General features: G+C 39.3%; 2 protein-coding genes across 8 annotated transcripts; one reads left to right on the forward strand and one right to left on the reverse strand.

The window, feature by feature from the left end:
• Window positions 1-454: 454 nt before the first annotated feature.
• Window positions 455-9131, forward strand: LOC114270936 (uncharacterized). 7 transcript variants are annotated; one of them, XM_028212549.2, is made up of 10 exons: window positions 455-639; window positions 1231-1347; window positions 1549-2403; window positions 2682-3083; window positions 3199-3263; window positions 4018-4092; window positions 5857-6037; window positions 6168-6239; window positions 6378-6491; window positions 8536-9131. In XM_028212549.2, exons 2-10 carry the CDS (start codon window positions 1306-1308, stop codon window positions 8581-8583), a joined length of 1854 nt encoding a protein of 617 aa, XP_028068350.2. In that variant the 5' UTR covers window positions 455-639; window positions 1231-1305; the 3' UTR covers window positions 8584-9131. The 7 variants fall into 7 exon arrangements, with proteins under 7 accessions (XP_028068350.2, XP_028068353.2, XP_028068354.2 ...); XM_028212552.2 differs by having other exon boundaries at window positions 6177-6239; XM_028212553.2 differs by having other exon boundaries at window positions 6186-6239.
• An 844-nt stretch (window positions 9132-9975) lies between these two features.
• On the reverse strand, window positions 9976-13460 carry LOC114270935 (uncharacterized). Its single transcript, XM_028212548.2, has 2 exons — window positions 11699-13460; window positions 9976-11606 (listed from the first exon to the last, which is right to left on the reverse strand). The coding sequence occupies exons 1-2, from the start codon at window positions 13225-13227 to the stop codon at window positions 10277-10279; spliced, it is 2859 nt and encodes a 952-aa protein (XP_028068349.2). The 5' UTR covers window positions 13228-13460; the 3' UTR covers window positions 9976-10276.
• Window positions 13461-26450: the final 12990 nt, after the last annotated feature.

Below are 26450 nucleotides of genomic sequence, written 5' to 3' on the forward strand. Positions count from 1 at the left end.
TATAAATAACCGAAAATTATATCAAACAATCTTATATAAACTTTAATAAAAAAAAGAACTATAAACAATTCAAATAACCTACACCAAACAAATGTTATGGTTGTCAAATGACCCTATTGATAAAACAATGATGGCCAGTAAGAACAGGCCACGGTGAGTAGTATATGATAAAAAAATTTATGAACCACATTGATAACAGGCCACTTGATTTGGACCTTGCAAGAGTTTGATGATCATAGTCCCCACTTGAGGAAATGTGGCCTCAAAACAAGCACCTACCAGATGATCTGGGCCACCCAAAGCTTCTACACCTAATGACATTGTCCAGTTAAAACATAAAATACGCCGTCGTTTCAAACTTCAAACGACATCGTTCTGTGTCTTCTATTGCATTTGCAAGGTCAGATCAATTAGTTCCAACTAATTAAATCCGTAGGGACCACACGTGTCCCCCGCTGCTTCCATTATTGATCTGTCACGTGCCATCTCTCTTTCTGTCTCTCTCACTTTCTCTCTATAAGCATACTACTTTTGCCATCGCCAGTGGAGTGGACCTGCCCGACCATCTCTACTTTCATGGCCGATCTGATCAATATCTTTGATGGGTCTCTCTCATCTTCATGAATGAGCAGTCCTTAGGTAACTAATCTATTAAAAAACCCAACCCTGTTTTTTTATTTTTATTTTTATTTTAATTTTTTAAGATTTTCTTGCTGTGTTTCTGAAATTAGTCCTCAATGTTTTGTTGGATCTCCATAGCTCAACCAACTAATCTTTTTTTCTACAATCTGCTTGCTTTACTCTGTTCCATTTACACATTATCAATAACTCTCACATAAACTACAAAAAGTTCAACTTTTTCCCCCTCTTTAGAAATAGTATTATCAGTAAAAAGAAGAATAATAAATTAAAGTACCTTTTGGAGTTATTAAGAATCCAACTTTTGTTTTTCTATCTCTTTTTCATAATGTTGTTTTTGTTTGATGATTGAGTTCATCCTTTTAGCAGTTTCCAGAAGTACCAGAAACTGACAAGGGTTTTCATAACTGTGAAAAAAAAAAATGTAGATAGTTGAATAAAGAAAAATGCTTGTTTTGGAATCAAAAAATAGATCTTTTGTTTTGAAACTAACAAAATAGAGAACATATCACATGGGTCTTCATTGGTTGCATTATTGTTAATCTACTTAGTCTGATTTAGTGGATTCATTCATTGCCCATGCTTGTACAGGCCATTGTGTGAAACATTGTGTGTTTTTATGGTGGTTTTATGATTCAACCTTGAGATTCAGCTTTAAGAGCATTAATGGGTGAATCAATTGTAGAAGCACCAGATGTTGAAAATAAGGTACACCCATTTGTCCTTTTGATCAGTAAAAATTGATCCAGTTGTTTAATTTCTTTCCAATTATTGTTTTCTTTTAGATTTATGGTTGATTCCAATCCATAATTGCAAAGTTTCAGTACTGTGTATGTTGTCGTGAGTTGTCACTTTGTTTCTTGCTTGGAAATTTGGATTGATTTTTGGATCTTGTGTTTATATAAACAGATGAGAGAGTCACTTGACTCTGGTGCTTCTTTGGAAGTATCAGTTTCGTTCGGTAGGTTTGAAAATGATTTGCTTTCTTGGGACAAATGGTCATCTTTTTCCCAAAATAAGTACTTGGAAGAAGTTGAGAAGTGTTCAACGCCCGGATCAGTAGCTCAGAAGAAGGCTTACTTTGAAGCTCATTACAAGAAAATCGCTGCTCGGAAGGCTGAACAACTGGATCAGGAAAAGCAAATGGAAACTAATCATTTCACGGAAGATGATCAAAATGGTAAAGATCATGTTGGTCAAAGCTATGTTGAAGGAGTTGAGCAAGTTACCAATTCAATTGGTGTCATGAGCGTCAGCCACTCTGATGAGTCCAATGACAATGAAGCAATCACTGAGTTTCAAAGCTCACCGGTCGATGGAGCTAAGGAAGAAATGAATGGCATACTGGATAGCCCTAAATTGAATAGATCAGAAGAAGCTGTTGTGGTTCGAGAGGACATTCATCTAAATGGATTTGAGGAGAAAGTGGAAGTGCCACCCTTTTCGGTTCAAGAGGATGCTCATCTAAATGGATTTGAGGATAAAGTGGACGTGCCATCCTTTTCAGTTCAAGAGGATGCTCATCTAAATGAATTTGAGGATAAAGTGGAAGTGACGCCCTTTTCAGTTCAAGAGGACGCTCATCTAAATGAATTTGAGGATAAAGTGGAAGTGCCACCCTTTTCGGTTCATGAGGACACTCATCGAAATGGATCACAGGACAAGGTGGAATCGCCAATGAACTTGGAGGAGACAGGAAACACACTTGAAAATAGAAAGGAAAATGCGAAATTGGATGCATCAAACAAATTTCGAAAGGTGAAGGTACTGAATTTGCTGACGAATAGTCGTTTAAAGAAAATTAGGATGGTAGAGATTCTGTAAGATTGGGTTTGGATCAAGGATTTGAGGAGAGATTTGTGGAGGGAAAGGAACTAAGAAGGGAAAGGAACTAAGAAGGGAAAAGTGAATGAAATAGAAACTAATTTTGTTGTCACATTCCCCTTCCTTTTTCTTTTCAAATCCCTTCTCAAATACTTGATCCAAACAACCCAATTGGTTTTATTCTACTATCTCACATTATTTCATGATATGTTATTTAGGTGACTCCCTCCAAAAAAGACAAGAGTTTAACGGGAACGAAGAAGAAACCAGCATCATCACCTTTACCCAAAAAATCTCCAGAGATTTCCACCCCAAAACCATCAAAACCGACATCAACCTCCACTTGGTCCTCAACAAAGAAGACAAACAGGTCATCATTACCGAGGAGCAAAAATCTTTCTTCAGGAGAAAGCAAGAAAGTATCTCCTTCATCCCTGCACATGTCTCTTAGTTTGGGTCCTTCAAATTCCGATTCAAACTCTCTTACCACAACTAGAAAGTCTCTCTTTATGGAGAAAATGGGGGACAAGGACATTGTTAAGCGAGCGTTTAAGACATTTCAAAACAATTTCAACCAAGTAAGAGCTTCTGATGATGGGAGATCTTTTGGACAAAAGGAGGTTGGTTATTATGTGACGTGTATTATTTGCTCATATAATTATGAGTATCTGCTTTTAAATTGTTAAGACACTGGCAATGAGTTTATAATCTTTTCCTTTTGTGGACTTTGATCAGATGTCAACTACAAGGCCAGAACAAAAGTTGTTCACTTCTTTGACTGCTCGGAAGGAGAACAGGGGGTAATCTGCAACCTAATTCTCTTTATTTGCAAATGAATTAGTGCTTGCGTATTGAATAGTTAAATATTTAATTCTTAGTGGTAAATGTTTAAAACCCTGAAATTATTCTCATATGTGAAATGTTTAGGAAATTGAAATCTTTTATATTCATATTTCTCCTCTGTTTAAAACTTCAGAAGCTTGGTTAACTTCCTTATATATCTGTAATTTTTTTTTTCTTTCTAATTTCAATTACATATTGAGATTTAACCAATGAAATCAATAGTTACTCATAAGTAATATGCTAAATGCAGATTATGAGCCCACAAATCCAGTGTAAAATTCAATGCTTTCGACTCAAATGTTTAATAGCTTCCTTTTATTTTTTAATTTTTCTTTTTGCACTGTCTGGATTCTGCTTACACATTATTATCACAGTGTTTGTTGGTGATTGAACATTGAAGATTTCTTTGCACCTGTAGATTCATAATTATGTTTGCAATCTCTTTGATGTAATTTAAAATATTTCATTATACTTCAGTATTTGACAATGTTAATTAATTTTAATGTCTTTGCAAGGATTAAATTGCCTTCAAAAAATTAATGTTGAATTGTGGTGCATATGTGTATGTTGTTATTTTTTTACATGTGTGAATTTTATGATGTCACATAGACAATATGCAGGCTTCCATAAGTGCATGTGTTTGGTTTTTTCAGTTACCTACCTGATTGACTTGTTTGAGCTTTAAATATGAATTATCTAATTTATTTGTAGAATAAGGAAGGCAGCAGAGAAGATGGATGCTCAAAGAGCTCAGTTGGGAAGAAGCTGGAATGCTACCTCAATCGGGTATGATGTTTGAGTTTGTTTCATTTGAAGGATTCAGATATCTCATTGTTTGTTAGAAAACGCCTTTATTGTTCTGGAGTCCAATGCTTAGTTGCAAGAAACTCCTACTAGAGTGACATTTTTTACTCAGAAACACAATTCTGTCTCAAGTAAGAAACTTGCTTCGTTTGAGGAAGAAACTCGCTCTCAACTGAGATAGAACCTTTCAAGCATAAAAATCTTAAAGAAACAAAAGAAAAACAATACGTTCTATTTACATAATATACATGGTAAATTACATTGACCTCCCCTAAGATTTGGGGAGAATACAATAAGTCCTATAATTTTGGTATAATTACACTGGGCTCCCATAAGGTTTTAATTCACATAACACTTAGCACCCTTTTCATTAATAATTTGTTAGTCATATAGCTGAAAAAAATGGTGATGCCATATCTTTTATACTGAAATGTATATTTTTCCTTGTTTATTATTGTGATTTCACACTATTTGCTTTAATTTCGGTCACTTTAGCCTTACTAAAAGGGAGGTCAATGTAATTATATCAAAACTATGGGTCTGCTTGTATTTTCTCTATACCTCAAGGGTGGTTAGTGTAGTTTACCCTAATATTTATTTATACTTAACACATAATTTGTAATTGACATCAATCTACAATAATAATTTAAATTTTTAATACATATTTTACAACTCCAAACCAAACCAAGCCTTAAGTCCAATCAAATGGGGTCGGCTACATGAAATACATATTTTACAACTAAGCAAAAAAAAAAAAAATACTTGTTAGAATGTATTTATATATAAATATACACGTTCCCATTTGCACTCCCAACCATAGAAACTTCTATATGCCCTTGCTCACCCGTCCCGCTCCCGTCTCGTCTCCGCCCTCGTTTCGTGCAACTAAGTTCTACTGTACTGGTTTTGATCTACATGTTTTTCTGCTTTTGTCTAATTTTTTCTTGCATTCAATGTTCTTCTTTCTCTCCCTGCTGTACATGTCGTCTCTTTAAGTAGAATTGAAGTTATCATGGTATTTGCACGTGACTAAATATTTTCAATGTGTAGATTTTACAATTTTTTCACTGACAGTTAAAATAAATAAAAGTTTTTCAAACAGTAAAAAAGTGATTTTGTTAGACAATTTTGGAATTAAAAAAAAGCATTACCGAACTACACTTTGCCTTTCACACCAAACTGAATTTTTTCATTTATTTTATATAATGAATATATGTATAGATATAGTACACAATTAAATTGAACTACTATTATACTAACTGAAGATGGCCAAACTGGAACCTGCCGTAACTTGAGTCTCAATGTTAGCATGAACCCATTTATGACAATCCACAACCCCTCTGTCTCTCTCTTTCTTTCTCTCAGCAATACTTGATCAACCTGACCATTTTCATCCACATTCAACCAGGCAAAATACAGAATTACCTCGTTTATTTATCCATCTAGTTTTAATATTATCAGTGTTCATAAAATTAGAAATATACCTTATTTGATGCTTCCAAATTGTAAACCATAAATAATAGCAGAAGACAGTTTTGTTCATGTAGCTTGTTAGCTAGAATTTGTTTACAAATGCTTGTGATTAACTAGTTAATTTGGAAGTGCTGTCAAGTCTTGTTGAGAATATAATATAAATAATAAAGTTGCCCCTCTCTCTAATAGCTTAAGCTTTTAGATGAGTTGGTGGTCAACAATTTAATAAGTCTTTCCCCTGAAAGTACAATCTTAATGGTTTACTTAGAACAGGTCATTGAAAGGATCTGGTATGGATCAAAGGAGTGCAAAGCCTGCCCCATCTACTTTTGGGTTGAGAAGTGATGAAAGAAATGAAAATCGAAAAGGACCGGGTATGGATCGAAAGAGTGCAAAGCCTGGCCCATCTTCTATTGGCTCGAGAAGTGATGAAAGAGCTGAAAAGCGAAAGGAGGTATGCATTGACTACCCATCCTTCCTCTCTCCTATTATCTTTTCTAACATCTTGTAGATGTGATTGTGGCCTCTGTTAATCATATGTATATTATGTGTATTTAACTTTATTTTTCTTATAAATATTTTAGTTTTTCAAGAAACTGCAGGAAAAATCATATGCTAAGGAGGCAGAAAAAACAGACCTTTGTTCAAAGTCAAAGGTACACTTTCAGTCATGTATATAGTTTTCCATTAAGACCGTGATGGCTCAACCTATTTATTAATCATGTATGGCTGTTCAAGTATCTCTACTGTTTTTCACACCCATATTGTATCTGAACACCTTATACTTGACGTAGGAGGAAAAAGAGGTGGCTGATATTAAAAAACTACGACAGAGACTCAATTTCAGAGCCACCCCTATGCCAGGTTTTTATCGGGGGCATGCGACATCAAAGAGCCCTTTAGATAAGGTATATCTTAATTCTAGTTTCTTTTTCTGACCATAAATTTGAAATTCCTTTTTTAACGAAGGTTGATTGAGACTAATTTGTTTTGAGAGATATATCTTCATATATGAATTTTTATAGTGGAAAATATAGACAAACACATTGCACCTACCATGAGATGTCATTAGGAAGAAATATGGACTTTCCTTTTTATTTTGGTGAGGACAATATAGTAGTGTGTTCTTACCAACATTTTCTCATGATGGTGGTTGGAAATGGTGGGGGCCAAACAAACTATATATCCTTCACTCATCAATTCAAATGCTTTCTAGAAAGTTTCTTTGTGCAATTATAATATTAGGGAATGGCTGAAGTTTCTGTAGATATCAACTACTATTAGTGTTAGGCAAGTTATTGTTGGTGGGAGAGGATGGTTGTCTTCTTTGTGTAAAACGGAAAATGATTGCTTATCAAGTGGGCATGGATTGAGTCATAGTAAACGCTAAACGTGATATTTTTTAATGAGTTAAGCATTTCTTTGTTGTTGAGATTGATGTGCTTTTTGTCCATTTTGGAGTCTTGCACATTACAAGTCAAGCAAACATTGGCCTTGTTGATGGTCATATAAGCAGGGTCTTTTGAGAACACTGCAGTTTCTTAGCATGGTTATCAAAATCATGATCCGGATCGTAGGATTGTATGATCCCAAATTGCCAAAATGATCCAAATCATTGTAAAAATTGGTAATATAGCAGGATTGCATGTAGGATTGTGTAGGATCTTATGGGATTGGTAGGATTGCAACTAGGATCTTTGGGTTGGTGATTTTTCATATTATTTTTTTAATATGTATCATCCTTATTAGTATTTTTATCTTAATTATGTTTGGAGAAAGTAGAATCTTTAAATTCTCGAGTTGATCATACAATCCGATCCATGAGACTGTTGCCGATTCCTCGTAGGATTCTGATTTTAGCAACCATGTTTCTTAGCATGTGTATGAGAGCAATGTTTGGAAGAATGGGTTCTGATTGACTTCAACTTGACATAAATGTGTAAATATTTTAAATGATGCCTCACTTCTATAAATTATGACAATTTTACAGAAATGAATTACAATGCCGAAACTGGCAGACATCTGTAGGGAAAATGCTCTTTTTTATGCTTTTAATCACCATTCTTGCACAAATCTGTCTTTATAAACCATAAGTAAAAGCTTTTGATAGCGTTGTTTCATGAGATTATTAAGGTAATGGTCAGTCAACTGTAGTATTATTAACGTAATGGTCAGTCAACTGTAGTATTTATCCAAAAAAAAAAAAATGGTCAGTCAACTGTAGCACTCTCTCATCCTTTTGGACTATTAGTTTGTTTGTACCTAGAAATGCTTTATAAACATAACTTAGGCCATTTCCCTTTCATGGGATGTTAAGGATGTCCTTTGGATTCTTGGAAGATTAAGATCCCTTTATGTTTTGGTGACTTGGGGTGAAATAACATACCCGAAGCCTTTTAGCACTTTGTAAACTCCAGGTTTGAGCCTCCTGGATGTCAAGTTAATTGGAAAATTGTGAAATTGCTTTTGTAAGTAATTCAGATTGGTATATGTTTGCAACAATCATAACAAAGGGGAAAAGAAAAGCAAAGATTGATTATATGTTCTGGCTTTTCTATTTTTTTGTAGCGTAAATTACACCAACCTCCCTTGAGATTTTGAGAAAATACATCGAGTCCCCACAAGTTTCACATAATTACATTGAGTTACCTTAATATTTGAATTTACATAATACTTACTAAGCTCTCTTTTGTCAATAATTTGTTATCCATATAGATGAAAAAATGATACTGCCATCTCTTTTACCATTGTTTATCTCTATGTCTACAAATCATCTGTATTTGTTTCAGTCGTTTTAGCCTTAATAAAAAGAAAGTTGGTGTAGTTATGCCAAACTTGTGGGGTTTGTTGTATTTTTTGTAGGTCTTAGAAGCAATGCCTGTAATTTACCATTTAATTTAATTTTTTTTTTTTTTTTTGTGTTACTTTTTCATGTTTCCTCTCTACTTGTAGGAGGGTGCCAAGAACGAACGCCATCATCGACCAGAAAGGCACAGGTGAAAGATTTATCTGCAGCTAACTACCCAAGTCAGATGAATTCGTGAACCTTTATCAAAGATTGGAATAATGTGGGAGGCAGAGCAAACTTTGGAGAAGAAACACATGAGTGGAAAAGGTGAGGAGGAGGCATGTATAGAAGAAGAAATTACTTTAGTAAGGACCTATCACGTAATATAAATGCTTAGCCAACAGAAACACCATTAATGAGTAAGAGGATGTATCTCTGAGCACAGAACCAAAAACCTGTATGGGCCATCATGTCATTTGGTGCGTCGGTTTATCCATCTATTATGAGCGGGAGATAAAGAAGAGATTGAGGCTCTCTGTCATCTTTATATTGATAATCTCTTCCCTCCCTCTGAATTTCAGTATTATATATACATATGGAAAAGGAAGTGTTAAAAGAGTAGAGTTTATGGAATTTATAGACAGTTTGTTCAACTATGTGAAGAACATGAAGTTCTGTAATTTGCATCTTGATATATATAATTGTTAGCTGCAGACATTGTGTGGTTATTAATGTATATTTAAAATTACTTTTTTGGTCCTGCTTATTCTTGCACCATTGCACAAGCCTTGGTTATCCAACTAACTATGATGTATTGTATACTATAGTTTTGAGTAAATTTGATACCAAAATTTGATAAAGTTCAGTTGTGTCATGAGAGACACTATGCTTCTCTGTCTATATATATAGGGGTATATATAAAACCTTTAGAATTTTCTGGTTTTTATCCTACTCTATCCATGGGAAATGTTTTGTTGCTTCCTCATTGATATTGTTTTTCATTTTGATGTTTTGTTATTTTTTAAAATCTTATGTTTTTGTTTTCACAAACGAGAACAATTGAAATCCATTTATTTATTTAGTTTTTATAATTGTGAAAATAGTTTTTGAAAATGCAGAAAACAACTTTAAAACTTTGCCTAAAAATGGGTATTTTCAAAATATTTTCTCAAAAATGATTTGTCAAATAATTTTTTTCAAGTCAGTTATGTTTTGAGAACAAAAGTTGAAAACAAAAACAAAAATGGCATTTATTGAACCAAAGTAAATTAGATAGATAGTATTGATCCAGTGGCATTTATTGAAACATCCCTATCAACAGACCACCCCTCACTGACAAAAGGTGGGGGGTTCAACTATAACTAGATGCAAGAGTGTGGTGACATTAGTAAAAAAAGTCAAATTATTTTTTATCTATTCAATCAGTCACTCATTGTAATTTTTACTTAGTGGTCCCCCTTCCCTACCCTTGAGGAGTAGGCTAAATATGTACATTATATTTTAATCTTAATTTTTTTTTTAAAAAAAAATTGAACCATCCTGGTGGTCCTATACACTTGTGTTTTACATATTAAGAAAAAAAAAAAAAGAAGAAGATCTGAACCTTGCAAAACAATGCCTTGGTGTTTAAAGTTATTTACAAGAAAATTTTCAGCACATATACAATTCATTACATTTCTATGAAAAAAATAAAAAAAATTTGTAAGACGAAAAACTCTCCTCCTTTGTAGCAGTTCATCACACTTCAATTGTTTCTTTCCAAGGAAAATTCTAGCCAACAAAAGAGAAGATGAAATAGTACTACTAACATTTTCAAAAGAATTAACATATTTGAATCACTGAAGTCACGTTAATTAGGTACCTAGCATTATATGTTCATCTACCTTTACTGCATTTGAGGCCTCTTTAGAAATCATCATCTGATTCACTAGAACTGCTCTTCGACTTGTCCGACATGAAATTTTCCGGCAATCTTGGGAATTTAACCGCATTCCTACTTTCCGGGGACTTTGGTGACGATGTTGATCCCGCATTTGTTTTTGTTGTTGTCTTCCTCTTTTGCAGATTTCTCGCGATATCAATGCAAGCTTGATCAACCATGCCCAAGAAATCTTTGACAATGATAAATAGTTGAAGTGGGTTTTTTTCCTTATCCTTAGAAGCCCCTGCTTGATAGTACTCTGTTGTTCTCTTCACAAGCTCCATCACTTTTGTTTGCTCTTGTTTTACTACTTCAACTTCTTGTCCTGCAACTTGAAGGAAACTTTTCATCTCCCTTACAAATCCTCCTTCACTGTCCCCGCATCGTGTCAAAACTTGTCGAATTTCATCAATGTGGGCTGTTAGAACCGAGCACGTTTTAACCAATGCATCGTAGTCCATTGTGGCTGCTTTCTTTACATTCGAAAACTCAGAACTAAGTCCCCCTACTACTGGTAACCCGAGTTTCGTATATTCCCTCTCTTTATTATCTTTTGATGTCAAATTGTCAGAGTTTCGAGCAGTGTCATTGTTGCTACGGCTACTGTTGCGACTTAAGCTGCGATTTTTATTGAGAACACAACGTTTACCCTCAGCTCGGACTACTTCTTCCACGACAAAGTGTAGTAATGTGGTTTTTCCGTCTATGCTTTTGACATCAGAGAGCTTTCGAAGAGTGGTGAGGCTGAAAGCTTGTGCATTTCCTCTTGAAGTTCCAGCATTCATTCGATTGCCGGCCTTGAGGATGGCTTCTAGAAGTTTCAAGAAGAGCCCGCGTGTCCGGAGCTCCTTGCATGCCAAATCAAGTGTTTGTAAAGTTTCCTTTAGGTGGAGAATCTCTGAATTGTAATTGGATCGGAAAAGCATGGCATTGAAGCGAGTGAAAGCCGATGGAACAGCGCCGAGGAGGTGGTAGAGGAAGGATTCAGCATCAGCTAGTCTTGTTGGGTCTCCATCAAATGCAAGGATTTCAGATTCTTCTTCTTTGGTTGGGGCTATTTTTGTGAGTTTCTCAAGTGTGTCGCTATCTAGACCTTGGCCTTCGATGAGCGAGTCAATGACTTCATTGCGAGAAATGGCTAACGATCTTAGCACAATTGCCGTGTTTTGGGACTTCCTTGCATCGAGTATGAAAACCCGAGAGCGTGGATTTGACTTTTCGCTTTTTGGACTTGATGAGCTGCTGTTTGCTTTAGGGGATTGCCGGGCAGATGCAACATTTCCGAAGAGCGCTTCCATTAGATCATCGTCAAATCTGGATTGCCAATCGAAGAGTCTTTAAAAAGTCAGAACCACCAAAAACACAAAAATCTAGCATTAAAATTTTGATAAATGACTGATTGTTACCTGAAGGAACCACCATCAATTTTGTGCCACACCATTGAATGATCAACATTAGGATTCACCTTGTCCCAGTGCAGGGGCTTAAGTTTAACCTGACCGTTCCCATCACCTGTCGAGCCTTCTCTAGACAAAGACTCGCTTTGTTTGTTGCTGCTTGGGATTCCTTTTGGCGGTGGCAGTGGTTTGGATGATGAGGCGAGACCGGGCGCTTTAGGTGGTGGAGGTGGTGGTGCAGGACCTTTTTTAGCTGGGATTGATGGAGGAGGAGGAGGAGGTGGCGCCGGACGTTGCCTATTTGGAATAGCCAATATAGATGCCACAGGCGGTGGTGGTGGTGGTGGTGGTGGTGCGGGACTACGTGTATTTGGAATAACAAATACAGATTCCATAGGTGGTGGTGGCGGCGCAGGACTACGCGTATTTGGAATAGCAAATACAGATTCCACAGGAGGAGGTGGTGGTGGTGGTGCAGGACTACGTGTATTTGGAATAGCAAATACAGGTTCCACAGGTGGCGGCGGCGGCGCAAGACTACGCGTATTTGGAATAGCAAATACAGATTCCACAGGAGGAGGTGGTGGTGGTGGTGGTGGTGTAGGACTACGCGTATTTGGAATAGCAAATACAGATTCCACAGGAGGTGGTGGTGGTGGTGGTGCAGGACTACGCGTATTTGGAATAGCAAATACAGATTCCACAGATAGTGGTGGCGGTGCAGGACTACGCATATTTGGAATAGCAAATACAGATTCCACAGGTGGTGGTGGTGGTGGTGCAGGACTACCCGTATTTGGAATAGCAAATACAGATTCCATAGGAGGTGGTGGTGGTCGTGGTGCAGGACTACGCGTATTTGGAATAGCGAATACAGATGCCAGGGGCCGCGGTGGTGGAATTGAGTAGCCTTGTGAAGTTGAAGACTTGACACGGAGCAGAGGAATTTCATGTACAAGATTTTCAGCTTTATTATCTTGCCTTTCACTTTTGCTGCTCATTTTTTTCTCTTCCTCCTTGGAATTGCCATTAAATACCTCTTTTCTGAAACTTTTCTTTCTTTTACCCCCTTGTAGATTCCTCCAATAAAGCACATCCAAACCATCCTCATCGATAATTACCCCTCTCACATTCCCATCAAATCGCGTAAATTCATTAGGAGCCACTGTTGGATCGCTCCTCCTCCGGCTATAATAAGGAACACTAGTATTATTACCATTACCATTCTCTTTCCTTTTCTGTGAGTACTTCTGAAGCACCAAGAAGAAGAACAAGGATAGGACTAAAGTGCTTGCCGCGGTTGCAACAACCGCCTTAACAACAGTCCCTTTTGAAGACGACTTACCTCGTTGTGGTGGTGATGGTGGCGGTGGCAGCGGTGGTGGCGGCGGCGGCCGTGGTGTAGGAACTGAAATTCGAAATGGGTAAACGGTCTGAATGTTTCGTGGTGAATCCAATTGACAAAAAAAGGAAGGAACAACGGAGACGAACACGAGGAACTGGAAGAGAACTATCCATGGATAAAATTTTGAAGCCATGGATTTTTTGATAGAATTGGAGAGAGAGAGAGAGAGAGAGAGAGAGAGAATATTGAATCATTTGATTCAGTTGTTACTTTTGTTGTTGAATGGTGGTTTGGTTGTTGACATTTTCAAAGGAGGAGTGGTTAGTTGTTTCGTTTCCTGGATTTTGCCCGGGCTTTCAAATTTGAAATTACTGTAATATCCTTGGATACTAATAATTTATAGTTGACTAATAAGGGTGTTTTAGAACTTTACTTGTGTTTTTGAATATAGTATTCCCATTATTTGCTTTAAAATATAATTTGTGGTTTGCTATGTCCTGACGCCAAACTCAATCGTCATTGAAACTAAGTTGAATTAGTATATGTTGCATATTTTTAATGTTTCAAACTACTATATTTTTTAGAGTATTGGGATAAGTTCGCAACTAAGAAGGATTAGTTAGAAGAAGACTTTATCAATTTTTTTATCCTCCATTTAACATTGAAAAAAATAAAAAAAAAAATATTTCACAACAGTAAGACTTATCCTTATCCTTTTTGATAAGGTAAATTCGAATTATAAAAATAAAAGAAAATTACAAGTTAGTCCATTTAACTAAAAATATTTACAAAATCATGCATGTGCTACTCTTTTCTGTGTAGAAAAAACAGCAAGAGCTGCATTCTCCCCACCTTTCATGGAATAGTAATTTCACATTAAGATGGTCTCTCCAAATAATGGAGTAAAAGGATACCGCTAGGGATTTCAAATTTTTTATCAAACAAATAACTAAATGTCTCATATGACACCCATGTGAAACATTTGATCATTTGTTTAGTAGAAAATTTGAGGATAACATTTTCGTTTAAGATAACAAAGATAACAAACTCTACTGTTCTAATATAGCTACGTGTTTCAACTTAATTATGTAACAACCACATATATAGTGAGATATACTCTCCTTGGTTTAATTTTCAAAAACTAGTTCGCTAAAAATAAAAAATTAAAAAAACTCACTATTTATACGGCTTTCTCTTTTTTGAATAGAAATTATTTTGAAAAATCCAAAAATATATTTTTAGTAGTATTTATTTTTGTCAAATTAATTTTTAATTTTTCAAAATAAATTAAATAAATAAATAAAAAGCAACTTGCGAACTCAACCTAACAAAATATGTCTATATGTTAATTTGTTATTAGATAATAAAACTACATGTCAATAATGAGATGATATTAGATAAATTTTCGATTAAAATACGAAAAAAATTACTAAAAATAAAAAAAAAAATTATTATAAAAAAACCTTAAAAATTGTATGTTAAATTAAAAATTAAACATGTTTTTTAGTTGAGGGGTAGAGTGATATTAAGTGATAGTCCAAGGGGATAAAGTGTAATTTGGTAGTTGTTTGGAGTGCTATTTAAGTGCATTTTTTGACTTTTTGATTAAAAAAATAGAGAAAAAAATATGTATGTTTGGAATAATTTTTTGACTTTTTACAAAAAGATGTGTAATAAAATATTGTAGTAAAATTAAAATAACTATTTTACCCTTTTGACTTTTGGGTAGTTCAATTCAAAAGGCAAAATAATAATTTTGTCTTAGTGGCTTCCCCTACAAGCTACCCTTGAATAGTATAGATTTTTTAATTTTTTTAGTAATTTTTTGACTTTTTGACTTTTTTAGTTTATCCCAGACAAGGCCTTAGTTCTATAGTTAAATGGATATTTTTGTCATTAAGGTTTAAATTGAAAAATAAAAAATAATAATAATAAAAATAAATAAAGAGGATTGAGTGTCACAATCTTTATTTAAAGAGAGAAAAATGATATAAGACAATAGTTTAGGGGTACAATGTAATTTGCTCATGATATTACCATTATTATTGTTTTTTAGAGGAGTGAAAGATTGTACTTTGTACATTTCTTCCTGACCCCAAGAAGAAGAATTGTGCAATGAATATTGTATTATTATTTGTTTTAAATCATATTGTTACAAATGGAAGATGGAATCTAGAAGAGTATGTTTGACAATACAAGAAGAAAGTGCTGATAACCTAATTGTTATGCAGTGGTTGAAAAAGGCAACTGCTAACCCCATTGAGAAATTTCTTTCTGCCATTTGTAAGTGTGCAAATGGTCAAAGTATAAGACAAACTCTCCACAACTTGTAATGTAGTGGTTGGTTTCTTTGGTACTCTAGGGCCTATTCATCAAAATCAGTGTATTTTTTTTTTAAAGAAAAATGTTAAAGATACAAGAATTTTATACAAATAAAAATCTATGTAAGGTCATTTTTGTAATTATGAACATAGTGATAGAATTTTTTATTTCTAATGGATAAATACAAATGAGAAATTATATAGAAATCTACTTTTTAAATCAAATTTTAAAACTCAGTGATGTATAAAGAGATAACAGAAGTGATTGGTAGCTCGAAAGAGAGGCCCCTGAATCCTCTTGAATTCAAAAATGACGTCGTTTCGTCGTTTAGATTTTTTTTTTTTTCAGAAGAAGAAAATCAAAAGAAGGAGAAGAAAAAGAAGAAGGAGAAGAAGAAGAACTGGAGGGGCCAACAAAATCGGGCTGGAGGCGGAGACGGAGGCGGAGGCGGGGGGCGGAGGCAGAGGCAGGGGGCGGAGACAGAGGCAAAGGCGAGGGCTGCGAGGCAGAGGCAGAGGCGACGGCGGGGCTGCGATGAGCTGCGACGAGGCGACGGCGAACGGAGGGCTGTCACAGCTGCCATCTCCTCCTCTTTCCCTCTCTTTTCTTTCTCTCTCTCTTTCTCTTTCTCTTCTAAATTTCGAGCTGTTCGGGGGGACAAATTTGTGGGGAAAAATCATTTTTCAAGAGATAATTGATTGATATTAGAAAAGAAATAAAGTTATCTAGATATTCTAATAAAATATATATTATCTGTGTGAGTGATTTTCCGATCACACTGCCTAACTCAGTATTCAGTTGGAGAGCACTGGCAGAATAGATGACACTTGGCTGACCTGCAACAAAAAGATAAGATTCCGGCGGTGGTTCGTCCACCCAGGGGCACTCCGATGATCAAGTCAGTATATCTCTCAAAGATAATCAATAGCGCTAAACTTACTGTTCAGAATATAAATTGCGTACCTTAGACCCATGGGATGCCTCTCTTTTATAGCAAACTCAATCCTAGTCCCAATAGAAGCCTAGCTTCAATGAACTCTTGCTCAGTGCTTATCCTGGACTCTCTAAGAGATAAAGATAAACTTCCTAAGAGCTTTATCCTTATCCATGTTAAAGTCCTTCCTCATTCTAGGACTCTTGTCCCTTACTCGCTTATCCTGGATTCCGATATCTACGAAGATAACCTCGGCCTAGCCGAGATCACCTCAGCGTCATAACCTGGACACGTGGCACCTCGGATGACACGTCGGCGTCACCTTGGCCACGTGTTGGGACTCAGAAAATATATCCCCACAACTGTCCCCTAGGTTCTATTACCTCGGTATTCTGAGGTGATGGAACCTATATCGGTACTTTCTGCCAGTACATCGGCTTCAACCGAGGTCATCACTATAGGACGACACGCCTCCTTTAGGTTTTTAAAAGTTTCCAAGATCTCCTTTACGCGTATGAGCTGTCATGCATCACAATTCAACCGTTCTAGCCACGTGTCCTTCCCTCACTTGATCGTACTTGGTACGCGCTTCTAAATCATCTCGCGCTTGCATGCGCCGTCTGACACTCACATTATTTTAGGTGCATTAATTCTACTTTGCTGCCGTTTCAAGTTTTAACAAAACTTTTTCCCCCTTTCCTTATTTTCTCACTTTTCTTCATCGTCTCTGAAGCTTTCTCTCTCTAGCTTTTTCTTCCAAACCCTCCATTGCTCAAGCTTCTAAAGCTCTGCAACTCGCTTCGTCCACCTCCTCCGACGAGGTCCTTTCTAATCCTTTCTGTAGCTCCCGTTCGTCGGACTTCGGCGAACTCAACACCGGCTTCCTCTCTTCGGTAAGTTTACTGTTTCTCCTATTTTCAGTTTTTGATGTTTTTCATTACTCGTTGCCATTATTGTTTTGTTCAAACATTCGATTTGCGAATCATATATCTGAATGTGATTATTCCACGACTTTGTTCTTGCTCACGTCTTGAATGCACGCACTGTTCACAACTTTTTTGCACCTTTGTCACTGTTCTTGATTTCATACCCTTTGTATTTGCGATGTTCTTGATAGTCCATCTTTGTTCTTGAATCTGAATCGTATTCTTGTTTCTGTTTGCCGTGTTTTTCCAGATTCTCGTCTTCCATCCTTGCTTCCATAGATCTAGGTTTGGGATTTGTCTGTAGAACCCATGAATTTTTAGGAAAAACTGAAACAATTCCCACATATTCTTAAGTTTTTGCCGAGGTCCCAATATCCCTCTAAAACACTTTCTTTTGAAATCCATCTTCTTCTCGTTAAGCCGACATCATGGGTATGTGGAAACATAGGGTAGACACCCCGAGTAAATTAGAGCATTTTAGGCAAGAGTTTGACATCCCGGCCAACGTCCATCTGAGGTTGGCTGGGGAAGACAACTCTATCATGCTCACAACTGACTCCATGCCCTTCCCTGTCGTAGCCTTTATTGAGTGCGGACTTCGGCTTCCACTCAACATCCTTTTCCGCGAGATAATCCACTATTATAAGTTGAACCCAATGCAACTTGACATCAACTCCTACCGAGTTATTAATGGCATCATAGCCTTAGCCAAAGAAGAAAACGCTAGGATCACTTTAGCCGATATCCAGTACTGCTACACCATGTGTGGCCTCAAAAGAGATACGGGCTACGTTTACTACCTCAAGCCAAGATCTACAGAGTACAAAATCGTAGCCGACCTCCCAGACTCCAACAAGGGAGCTGGAGATGACTACTTTATTACCTCGGGGAACTGGAAGTTCGCTCCAAATGAGAACCTCCATCTTTACCCTTTTCCTCGAACCATTTTTGTAGAGGGCAATGGTAAGAGCCCTGCGTCCATACTTACTTGCTTTCAAATTTTTTTTCATAGATTTTAATACTTTATCTGCTTCTAACGTCTATTTTGTTGCAGCTCTTCCTCAGCCACCAAAGGGTTTCCGCCAGTCTTTTTTTCCCAGCAAAGACTTGAGGAGACTTTTGGATCTGCCAGTTCTCAAATGGAAGGCCCCTTTACTTCTCAACTTCATTCCCACTTATAAATCGACTCTTCCCGATGTCCCAAAAAAGAAGAATAAAAGTCTTTCTTCTCCTTCTGCCATAACTCCACAAGTCGCGTCCACATCTCGGACAGACCAAGGATCAACCTCTGACCCAGCCGAGCAGCCATCAACCTCGGCCCCATATTTGATCCCGATATCCCAACGCCAACGTCGGCGATGATCCGTTTTTGCTGCTGAGATGGGCCGTCAAAAAGCAGTTGCCAAAGACCTCTTAGCCAGCATCCCTTCTGACGTTGACGCTTAGCCAACGCAAACCTAGCCTCCACCAAAACAAAAAAGAATAAAAAAGGCTCAACCAAAGGCAAAGGTGACTCGGGTTGATACTGAGGACACCTTGCCAATTTCCAAATTGTCTGAGAGCGAGAAAATTGCCTCTGTCCCAGGGAAGAGGTCTGCTGAAACACACCCATCTGAATCCATCAGATAAAAAAGGACGAGGTCATCTTCTGCAACGACCTCGGGGTCTCAAAAGCATGTTGCCCCCTGGGCCCCAAAATTACTCTGGAGGATAAGCCAGTTATGGCCAACGATAGCGCTGATGACATTAACGTCGGCGTAGCCCTCAGTACCACTCTGCTTCTTCCCGGCGATCTCGACCGAAACGCCGAGTTGAGTGAGTATGAAAACTACGCCCTGATGCTTCAACGCTCCGTTCAAGTAAGTGTCTTTATCTGGCAACTTTTTCTTTCTTTCTGTTCATTCCATACTTGTAATTTTTTCTAACAACTTCTGTTCTGTTTTACTATCAGGCCATCCAGCATGCCCATTCTTTCTCAGTACAATCTTTCGAGAATCGGGAGAAGTTGGCCGAAATGAAGAGGGAGGTCTCCAGTCTTCAAAAGGCCAACAAAAGTTTGCAATCAAAAATGAAAAAGTTGGAAGACCAGGCCAAGGCTGGCATCAAAGCTCAAAACGACGCCGAAGAAAAGACGGACTCTACTAAGGCCATCAAAAAGGTGCTTGAGGCCGAAAAGAAGGATGCCGAGGAGAAAACGGCCCAGGCCCAATAGAACTGCAAGACGCTCTGGCCACCAAAGAGGCCGAAGTCAAGGCAGCCGATGAAAAGGGCTACAACGAAGGGGTGGCCGATGTCACGGTGGACTATGAAAAGCAAGTGAAGCAGGCATGTAACAAGGGTTTCATCCTTGGCTGGATGACCTTGCTGAAAAGGCTTGATGTCCCCGAGGACTCCCCCTTCAGGAATGCCGATGTCCTTCCTCTGCCATTCCCCCCAACTCCAAGCCAACCCGTGCGACGACGACTCGAAGTCCGAGGAGGAGGTTTTGGTGAGGAAGTCAAAAAACGTTGCTAGGGCCAAGTCTCTTCCTCAAAATGAGCAAGTCCTAGACTTGACTCGAGATGATGAAGTTGAGGAGGTCCCTAAGGAAGCTACCCCTGAGTAGGCATCTTTGGACGTGCCTCTCGCCGACAAGAGCCTTGATCAGACCCTTCAAGAGATTAATGCTGAGCTTGCGGCCGAGAAGGTGGCCGAGATGTCCTCCCAGTAGTCTTCCGAGATCCAGACTCAACCTGCTAATGATGCTGAGGAATCTTAGTTTTGATGTCTTTTTCCTTTGTTTTTTCCACTTTGTACTTCTTTGTTTTTGAGACAATGTAAGCTCTTCATGTGGCCGACGTGCCGTTTAATAAATACAACTTCTTTCTTTCTTGAATGTTTGCATGTTTGTCTTCCCTTTATTACTTCTTGTATGACTTTCATACTTAGAATAATTTTGTGTCTTCAAGATGCGCCATAGTCTTGTGCAACCTTCTCGGGGTGAAACACTTTAGTTTACATCAGCAAGTACATAAGTAGTTAGCTTAATACTCCCTTGGTTTTAACTTGTAATTTTTTTTTCAAATTTCAACAAGTGTTTTAACATTATCTCGGTTTTAACTTTAACTTGTAAACTTTTCAAGTTTCAACAAGTGTAAAACATCATCTCGGTTTAACATCAACTTGTAAACTTTTCTCAAGTTTCAACAAGTGTTAAACATCATTTCGGTTTAACTTCAACTTGTAAACTTTTCTCAAGTTTTTACAAGTGTTAAACATCATTTCGGTTTAACTTCAACTTGTAAACTTTTCTCAAGTTTCAACAAGTGTTAAACATCATCTTGGTTTAACTTCAACTTGTAAACTTTTCTCAAGTTTCAACAAGTGTTAAACATCATTTCTTCTCTTTGTCCCCTAATGTGAACCTAAGTTCCACTTGGGGTCTCATTATGCACGTATTCCGAAACAACGTTATGTATCTTTATCAGTCACAAATATAGAAGAATTCTGCTAAAATTTTATTCATTACGTCGGCAAATAACAAGGAAAATCTAATGATAGAAAAACTTTAGATTACAAGTATTCCAGGGTCTTGGCAACTCTTTGCCCTCACTATCTTCAAGCTGATATGCCCCGTTGCCCAATACCGAAGTGATTCTGTAGGGTCCTTCCCAGTTTGGGCCAAGCTTGCCCTTCCTGGGATCCTTCTTGTTGCCAACGACTTTTCTTAAGACTAGGTCGCCGACTTGGAACTCCCTTGGGTTGACTCTTTTATTATAAGCTCTGGCAAGCTACTGCTGGTAGGCTGCGAGCGGAATTGCAGCTCTCTCTCATCTTTCTTCTAGTAGGTCCAGATCTCGGGCTAAGAGTACATCATTAGTCCCGTTCTCTACTCCCTGGGTTCTGATCCCAGGGATGCCGACTTTAAGCAGAATAACAGCTTCTGTGCCATAGGTCATGGCAAAGGGGGATTCCCCCGTTAATCTTTTCGGCGTAGTCTGATATGCCCAAAGCACCCTTGGTAGTTCATCCACCCACTTTCCTTTTGCTGCTTGCAGCCTCTTCTTTATCCCATCTAGGATAACTTTGTTGGATGCTTCTGCTTGTCCATTGCTTTGAGGAAAGCTTGGGGTTAAAAAATAGTTCTTGATCTTGAACTTTGCACAGAAGTTCTTGATTAGCTTGCTATCAAATTGTGTTCCATTGTCAGCAACTATTGCTCTCGGAATCCCAAATCTGGTGATGATGTTTCTCCATAAGAAGTTCTTTACGTCTACATCTCGGATCTTGGCTAGGGGCTCAGCTTCTATCCATTTGGTGAAGTAATCTGTTGCTACCAGCAGGTATTTCCTTTGTTCAGTTGCTTGGGGCAGTTGCCCAACGAGATCCATGCCCCATTGGGCAAACGGCCAAGGACTGGATACTGGGTTTAGGTCTGCTGTTGGTTGGTGTATCAATGGTGCAAACCTTTGGCATTTTTCACATTTCTTGACATAGGCCTCTGCATCTTTCTGCATGTAGGGCCACCAATACCCTTGGGTAATGGCCCTATGGGCTAGTGATCTGCCTCCGGTGTGGCTTCCACAGATTCCTTCATGTATTTCATATAAGAAATCTTCAACTTGTGATGGGTGTATAAACCTTAAAAGGGGTCCAGTGAAAGATTTTCTGTAGAGATGTCCTTCTGCTGTTAGACTGAATCTTGCCAACTTCAATCTGATCTTGTGTGCTTCCTTGTGGTCATCTGGCAGCTTTCCTTTTTTCAGGAATGTAACAATTGCATCCATCCAGCTTTGTCCCATGTCCACACACATTGTTTCATGCTCTGTGGTTAGTGGTTCAATACTTGGGCCCAACAAGTATTCGACCATTATCGTCCTTGTTTTTCCAGGTTGTATTGCACTGGCCAGATTGGCTAGTGCATCGGCGTGACTGTTAGCATCTCGGCTAACCTGATGTAGTCAACAATTCTAAAACAGAGCTACTAACCTGTTGACTTCCTTTGCGTAGGCTGACATCCTTTCATCTCGGGCTGCAAACTCACCCGTTGTCTAGTTGACTATGAGTTGGGAGCCACAGAAGACTATCACTTCATCTGCTTCTGCTGCAACCGCCGGCTTTAGTCCTGCAATCAATGCTTCATACTCTGCTTCATTATTTGAGGCCTTGAATCCCAATCGAATGGACTGTTCCAATATCTCTCCATCTGGAGATACCAGTACTACTCCTGCCCCTGCTCCTTGCCGGTTTGAGCTCCCATCGACAAACAGTCGAAAAGAGTCGCCGATGTAAATGCTGCAGGGTCTGAGTTTTTCCTTTTTCCTTTGTTCTATTGCATTTGGCTGGGCTTCTCCTTGCTTGCTTGGACATCATTCACCTCGGCTTGACGGAGTCCGATGTACGATGGATTCTGGTGTGAACTCGGCTACGAAGTCGGCCAAAACTTGGCCTTTGATTGCTGTTTTGGGTCTGTACTCTAAGTCATACTGTCCCAAGGCCGCTGCCCATCTGGCTATTCTTCTTGTCAAGTCTGCTTGTTGTAACAAAGACTTCAAGGGGTGTTCTGTTAGCACCACAATTTTATGGGCCTGGAAGTAATGGTTCAGTTTCTTTGAAGCCATTACTAAAGCCAGTGCCAATTTTTCTAAGGGTAGATACCTTGTTTCTACATCGGCCAGGGTTTTGCTTACATAGTAAACGGCCCTTTACTCCCATTTTTCTTCTCGGATTACCACTGCGCTTACTGCGTGTTCTGAGACTGCTAAGTACAAAAACAACTCCTCCTCAGGTTCTGGATTTGAAAGAACTGAAGCTATGGTCAAATACTTCTTTAGGTTGGTCAGGGCGGCCTCGCATTCTTCTGTCCATAAAAAATATGTGGCTTTCTTCACTAAGTTGAAGAAAGGTTTGCACTTGTCTGAGCTTCTACTTATGAACTTATTCAGGGCTGCGGCCCTTCCAGTCAACATTTGTACCTGTTTTGCCGACGTCGGGCTCTTCAATTCCAGGATGGCCTTAATCTGATCTGGGTTGGCCTCAATGCCTCTTCTAGTCACCAGGTATCCTAAAAACTTACCAGATCCTACTCTAAATGCACACATCGATGCATTGAGTCGGAGCCGATATGTTTTAAGGATGTCAAGACTACTTTTAGGTCGGCCAGATGACCTTTAGGTTCTTTGGTCTTCACGACTATGTCATCGATGTAAACTTTCACCATTCTGCCAATCAGGTGTTTGAACATCTTGGTTACCAGTCTTTGGTAAGTTGCTCCTGCATTTTTCAACCCAAAAGGCATCACTCTATAGCAGTATAGACCTTTTGGAGTGATAAATGCAGTCTTCTCCTCATCTGGGGGATACATGGCTATCTGATGGTATCCCCTGTAGGCATCCAGAAAGCTCATCCTTCCATGCCCCGAAGTGGCGTCTACCAGCTGGTCAATCTTGGGTAGAGGAAAACTGTCTTTGGGACAGGCCTTGTTCAACCTGGTAAAGTCCACGCAGACCCTCCATTTACCATTCTTCTTCTTCACTACTACTGTGTTTGATAGCCATGTCGGGTAATCTACCTCTCGAATGGCCCTGGCCTCAAGAAGTCTGTCTACTTCCTCCTCCACTGCTTCGACGTGTATCAACGTCAGTCTTCTTGCTCGTTGGATTACTGGTTTTGCCGACCTATCAACATTCAGTTTATGGCAAGTGACCTCGGGGTCAATGCCAGGCATTTCGTAAGGCGTCCAAGCAAACACCTCAATATTTGCTCTAAAAAAAGCTTCTAACTCTTTTTCTTCTTCTTCGGCTAAGCCCGAGCCGAGAAGAAAGAAGCGTTCTTCATCCCCCTCTTGGACGAGGATTTTCTTCAGTGTTTCTTCACTTTTTTCGGCTGGCTCCTTGCCGACATCCTCTAGGACCTCCACGTCCTCGTTTTCGATCTCTGCCTTCTATGGTTTTCGAATGCTGCAGGTGGATTTCATTACTGCCATGGGGCAATTCTTTGCCTGCAGTTGATCTCCTCTGATCTCCTCAATCCCATACTCTGTTGGGAACCGCAATAATTGATGTAAAGTTGAGGGAATAGCCTTCATTGCATGCAACCATAGCCTTCCCAAAATGATGTTGTAAGGGGAGGGTGTGTCAGTTACGGTGAACTCTGTTGTTATTTTCCTGGTGCCTGCCTGCACCTCCAAGCTACTTGTTCCCTGTGGCCATGTCGGCGTTCCATTGAACCCACCATTAGGCTATTAGATTGCTCCATATTGTCTGGGTGAAGGCCAAGCTCCTTGTAACATCGGACGTACATGATGTCACAAGAGCTGCCTTGGTCAATCAAGATGCGCTTTACTTGGCATTCCCCAACCTGGAAGGATACTACCAAGGCATCATTATGCGGATGCTACACCATCTCAAGGTCGGCTTCAGAAAAGGACATTACTGGTCTTTGGCGCTCCTCTGCCCGATGTCTCTTCTCCCCGACTTGGTAGACATGCTGCAGGTGTTTTACCTTCTGGGTCTCCTCCTGAATCTCGTTTTTGTTGACCTTCGAGTAAATTACATTAATTACCCGAGGTCCCCCTGTTTGTGGTTGCTGTGCTGGGGGAGGTGGAGCTGCTGTCGCCTGAGGCAATCTTACCTGTTCTTTCCTTGTTCTGGCCTCATCGACAAGGTCTTTCAGATGGCCTTGCCTCACCAGGTCTTCCAAATGTGTTTTTAGGGCTCTGTAGCCCTGAGTCATATGCCCGTTTTCATTGTGGTAAGCACAATGCCTGCCAAGGTTTCTTCCCATGAATTCTCCTAGTGCCTTTGCTGGTGTTCTGAAATAGGGTTGATTCCGAATTTGATCCAGGACTTTGTGAATTGGGATTCGAAACACAGTTGTCACTGCCTGTGTTGCCCTTAGTTCTATCTCTTGCTTGCTGGATTCGTTGTTACTTTGGCCTCACTTCGGCGAGCCGTTTCCTTTCTCTTACTTTGCCTCCTTGGTTCCCGATGTATCTTCTTCGGCTCTGGCATACTTCTCGATTCTCGCCATGAGCTCTTCCATACTTTTTGGCAATGTTTTTGCCAAAGATTTTCGTAGTGGACAGTTGTCTTTTAGGCCATTTTTGAAAGATACGACCGCCACCTCTTGATTACACTCTGGTATACGGTTGAACACCTCATAGTACCGTTTTGCATAGGCCCTAAGGCCTTCATCCTTATTGATCTTCAGAGCCATTAATGCGCCCACCCTCAATGGCTGCAGCTTGTTTGTCACGAACCTGGCCACAAACATCTCGGCCAGGCCTTCCCAAGTCTTCACGCTTCCCTTTGGTAATTTGTGGAACCAATCTGATGCAATCTCCCCAAAAGATGAGGGGAACACTTTGCAGAGCAATGACTCGTTTCTACTGTACAACGCCATTGAATTCAGGTATAATCCAACATAAAAGTTGGGGTTTGACTTACCATCGTATATTTGGAACCTCGGCATACTGAATCTCTTCGGCGCCTCAAATTTGTCTAACTCTACCGAGAATGGTGTTCTGGGTTTATCAGGGGAAGTTACCTCGGCATCGGCATTCTACTGCTTCCTCTTGAGGTAATCTCTCAAGTCTTCTTTGCTCCGCCCAAGAGCTCAGCTATGTCATGACTTCAGTCTTTTCGGCATACTACTCTCAGCTTCATGGTGGGTCCTTTTCGATCTTTCTCCATGAGTTGTGTCGAAGCAAAGCGCCTGCCCCTGAACATGCCGATGTTCTTTGGGGTTTGCCTCCTTGGCACGATGCGTCCTCCGCGATTCTTCTCTCCTCGACTCTCCTCGTCCGACCTCCCTTGAAGGCCAGTGAGAGTGTTTTTCGCTCCTGGTGTGTTGGGGGATTTCTGGGATTGGTTTCTGCCCTCCCTTCTGTGTATTGGCCGCTGGAATCGGCGTGCCCTGCAGCGGGAATGGTGGCTGCATGTCATTGTTTTGCATCATAAAATTGACGACCGATTGCAAGTCTGCCAATTTGTTCACCATCTCTTTTACTTTTTCATCCCTTCGAAGGCATCTATCCTTCCATACTTGGAGGTCGTCCTCGTTATAATACTTGCTTTGTCCTGGTTTCTTTGGTATGCCGCTATCCTAGCCGACATCTTTCTTGCTGTGATTTTGGTCACGAGTTTCTGTGTTGCGGTTGTCTCCTTCGACGTCGAGGTCGATAGGTTTGCCACTCCTAGCAGGAGTGTCGTCCCCAATCTTTTCCTTCTGTTTGTCACTGGCCATCTACTCTCC

Source organism: Camellia sinensis, chromosome 11 (genome assembly GCF_055761805.1).
Source record: "Camellia sinensis isolate YWXY chromosome 11, ASM5576180v1, whole genome shotgun sequence".
Lineage (NCBI taxonomy): Eukaryota > Viridiplantae > Streptophyta > Magnoliopsida > Ericales > Theaceae > Camellia > Camellia sinensis.

Coding starts and splice junctions, on each gene's coding strand:
- LOC114270936 (XM_028212549.2), top strand. CDS start 1,306: ATGGGTGAATCAATTGTAGAAGCACCAGATGTTGAAAATAAG. Junction 3,084..3,198: donor GATCTTTTGGACAAAAGGAG/GTTGGTTATTAT, acceptor GACTTTGATCAG/ATGTCAACTACAAGGCCAGA. Junction 6,038..6,167: donor GAGCTGAAAAGCGAAAGGAG/GTATGCATTGAC, acceptor TAAATATTTTAG/TTTTTCAAGAAACTGCAGGA.
- LOC114270935 (XM_028212548.2), bottom strand. CDS start 13,227: ATGGCTTCAAAATTTTATCCATGGATAGTTCTCTTCCAGTTCCTCGTG. Junction 11,607..11,698: donor ATTGATGGTGGTTCCTTCAG/GTAACAATCAGT, acceptor TTGGCAATCCAG/ATTTGACGATGATCTAATGG.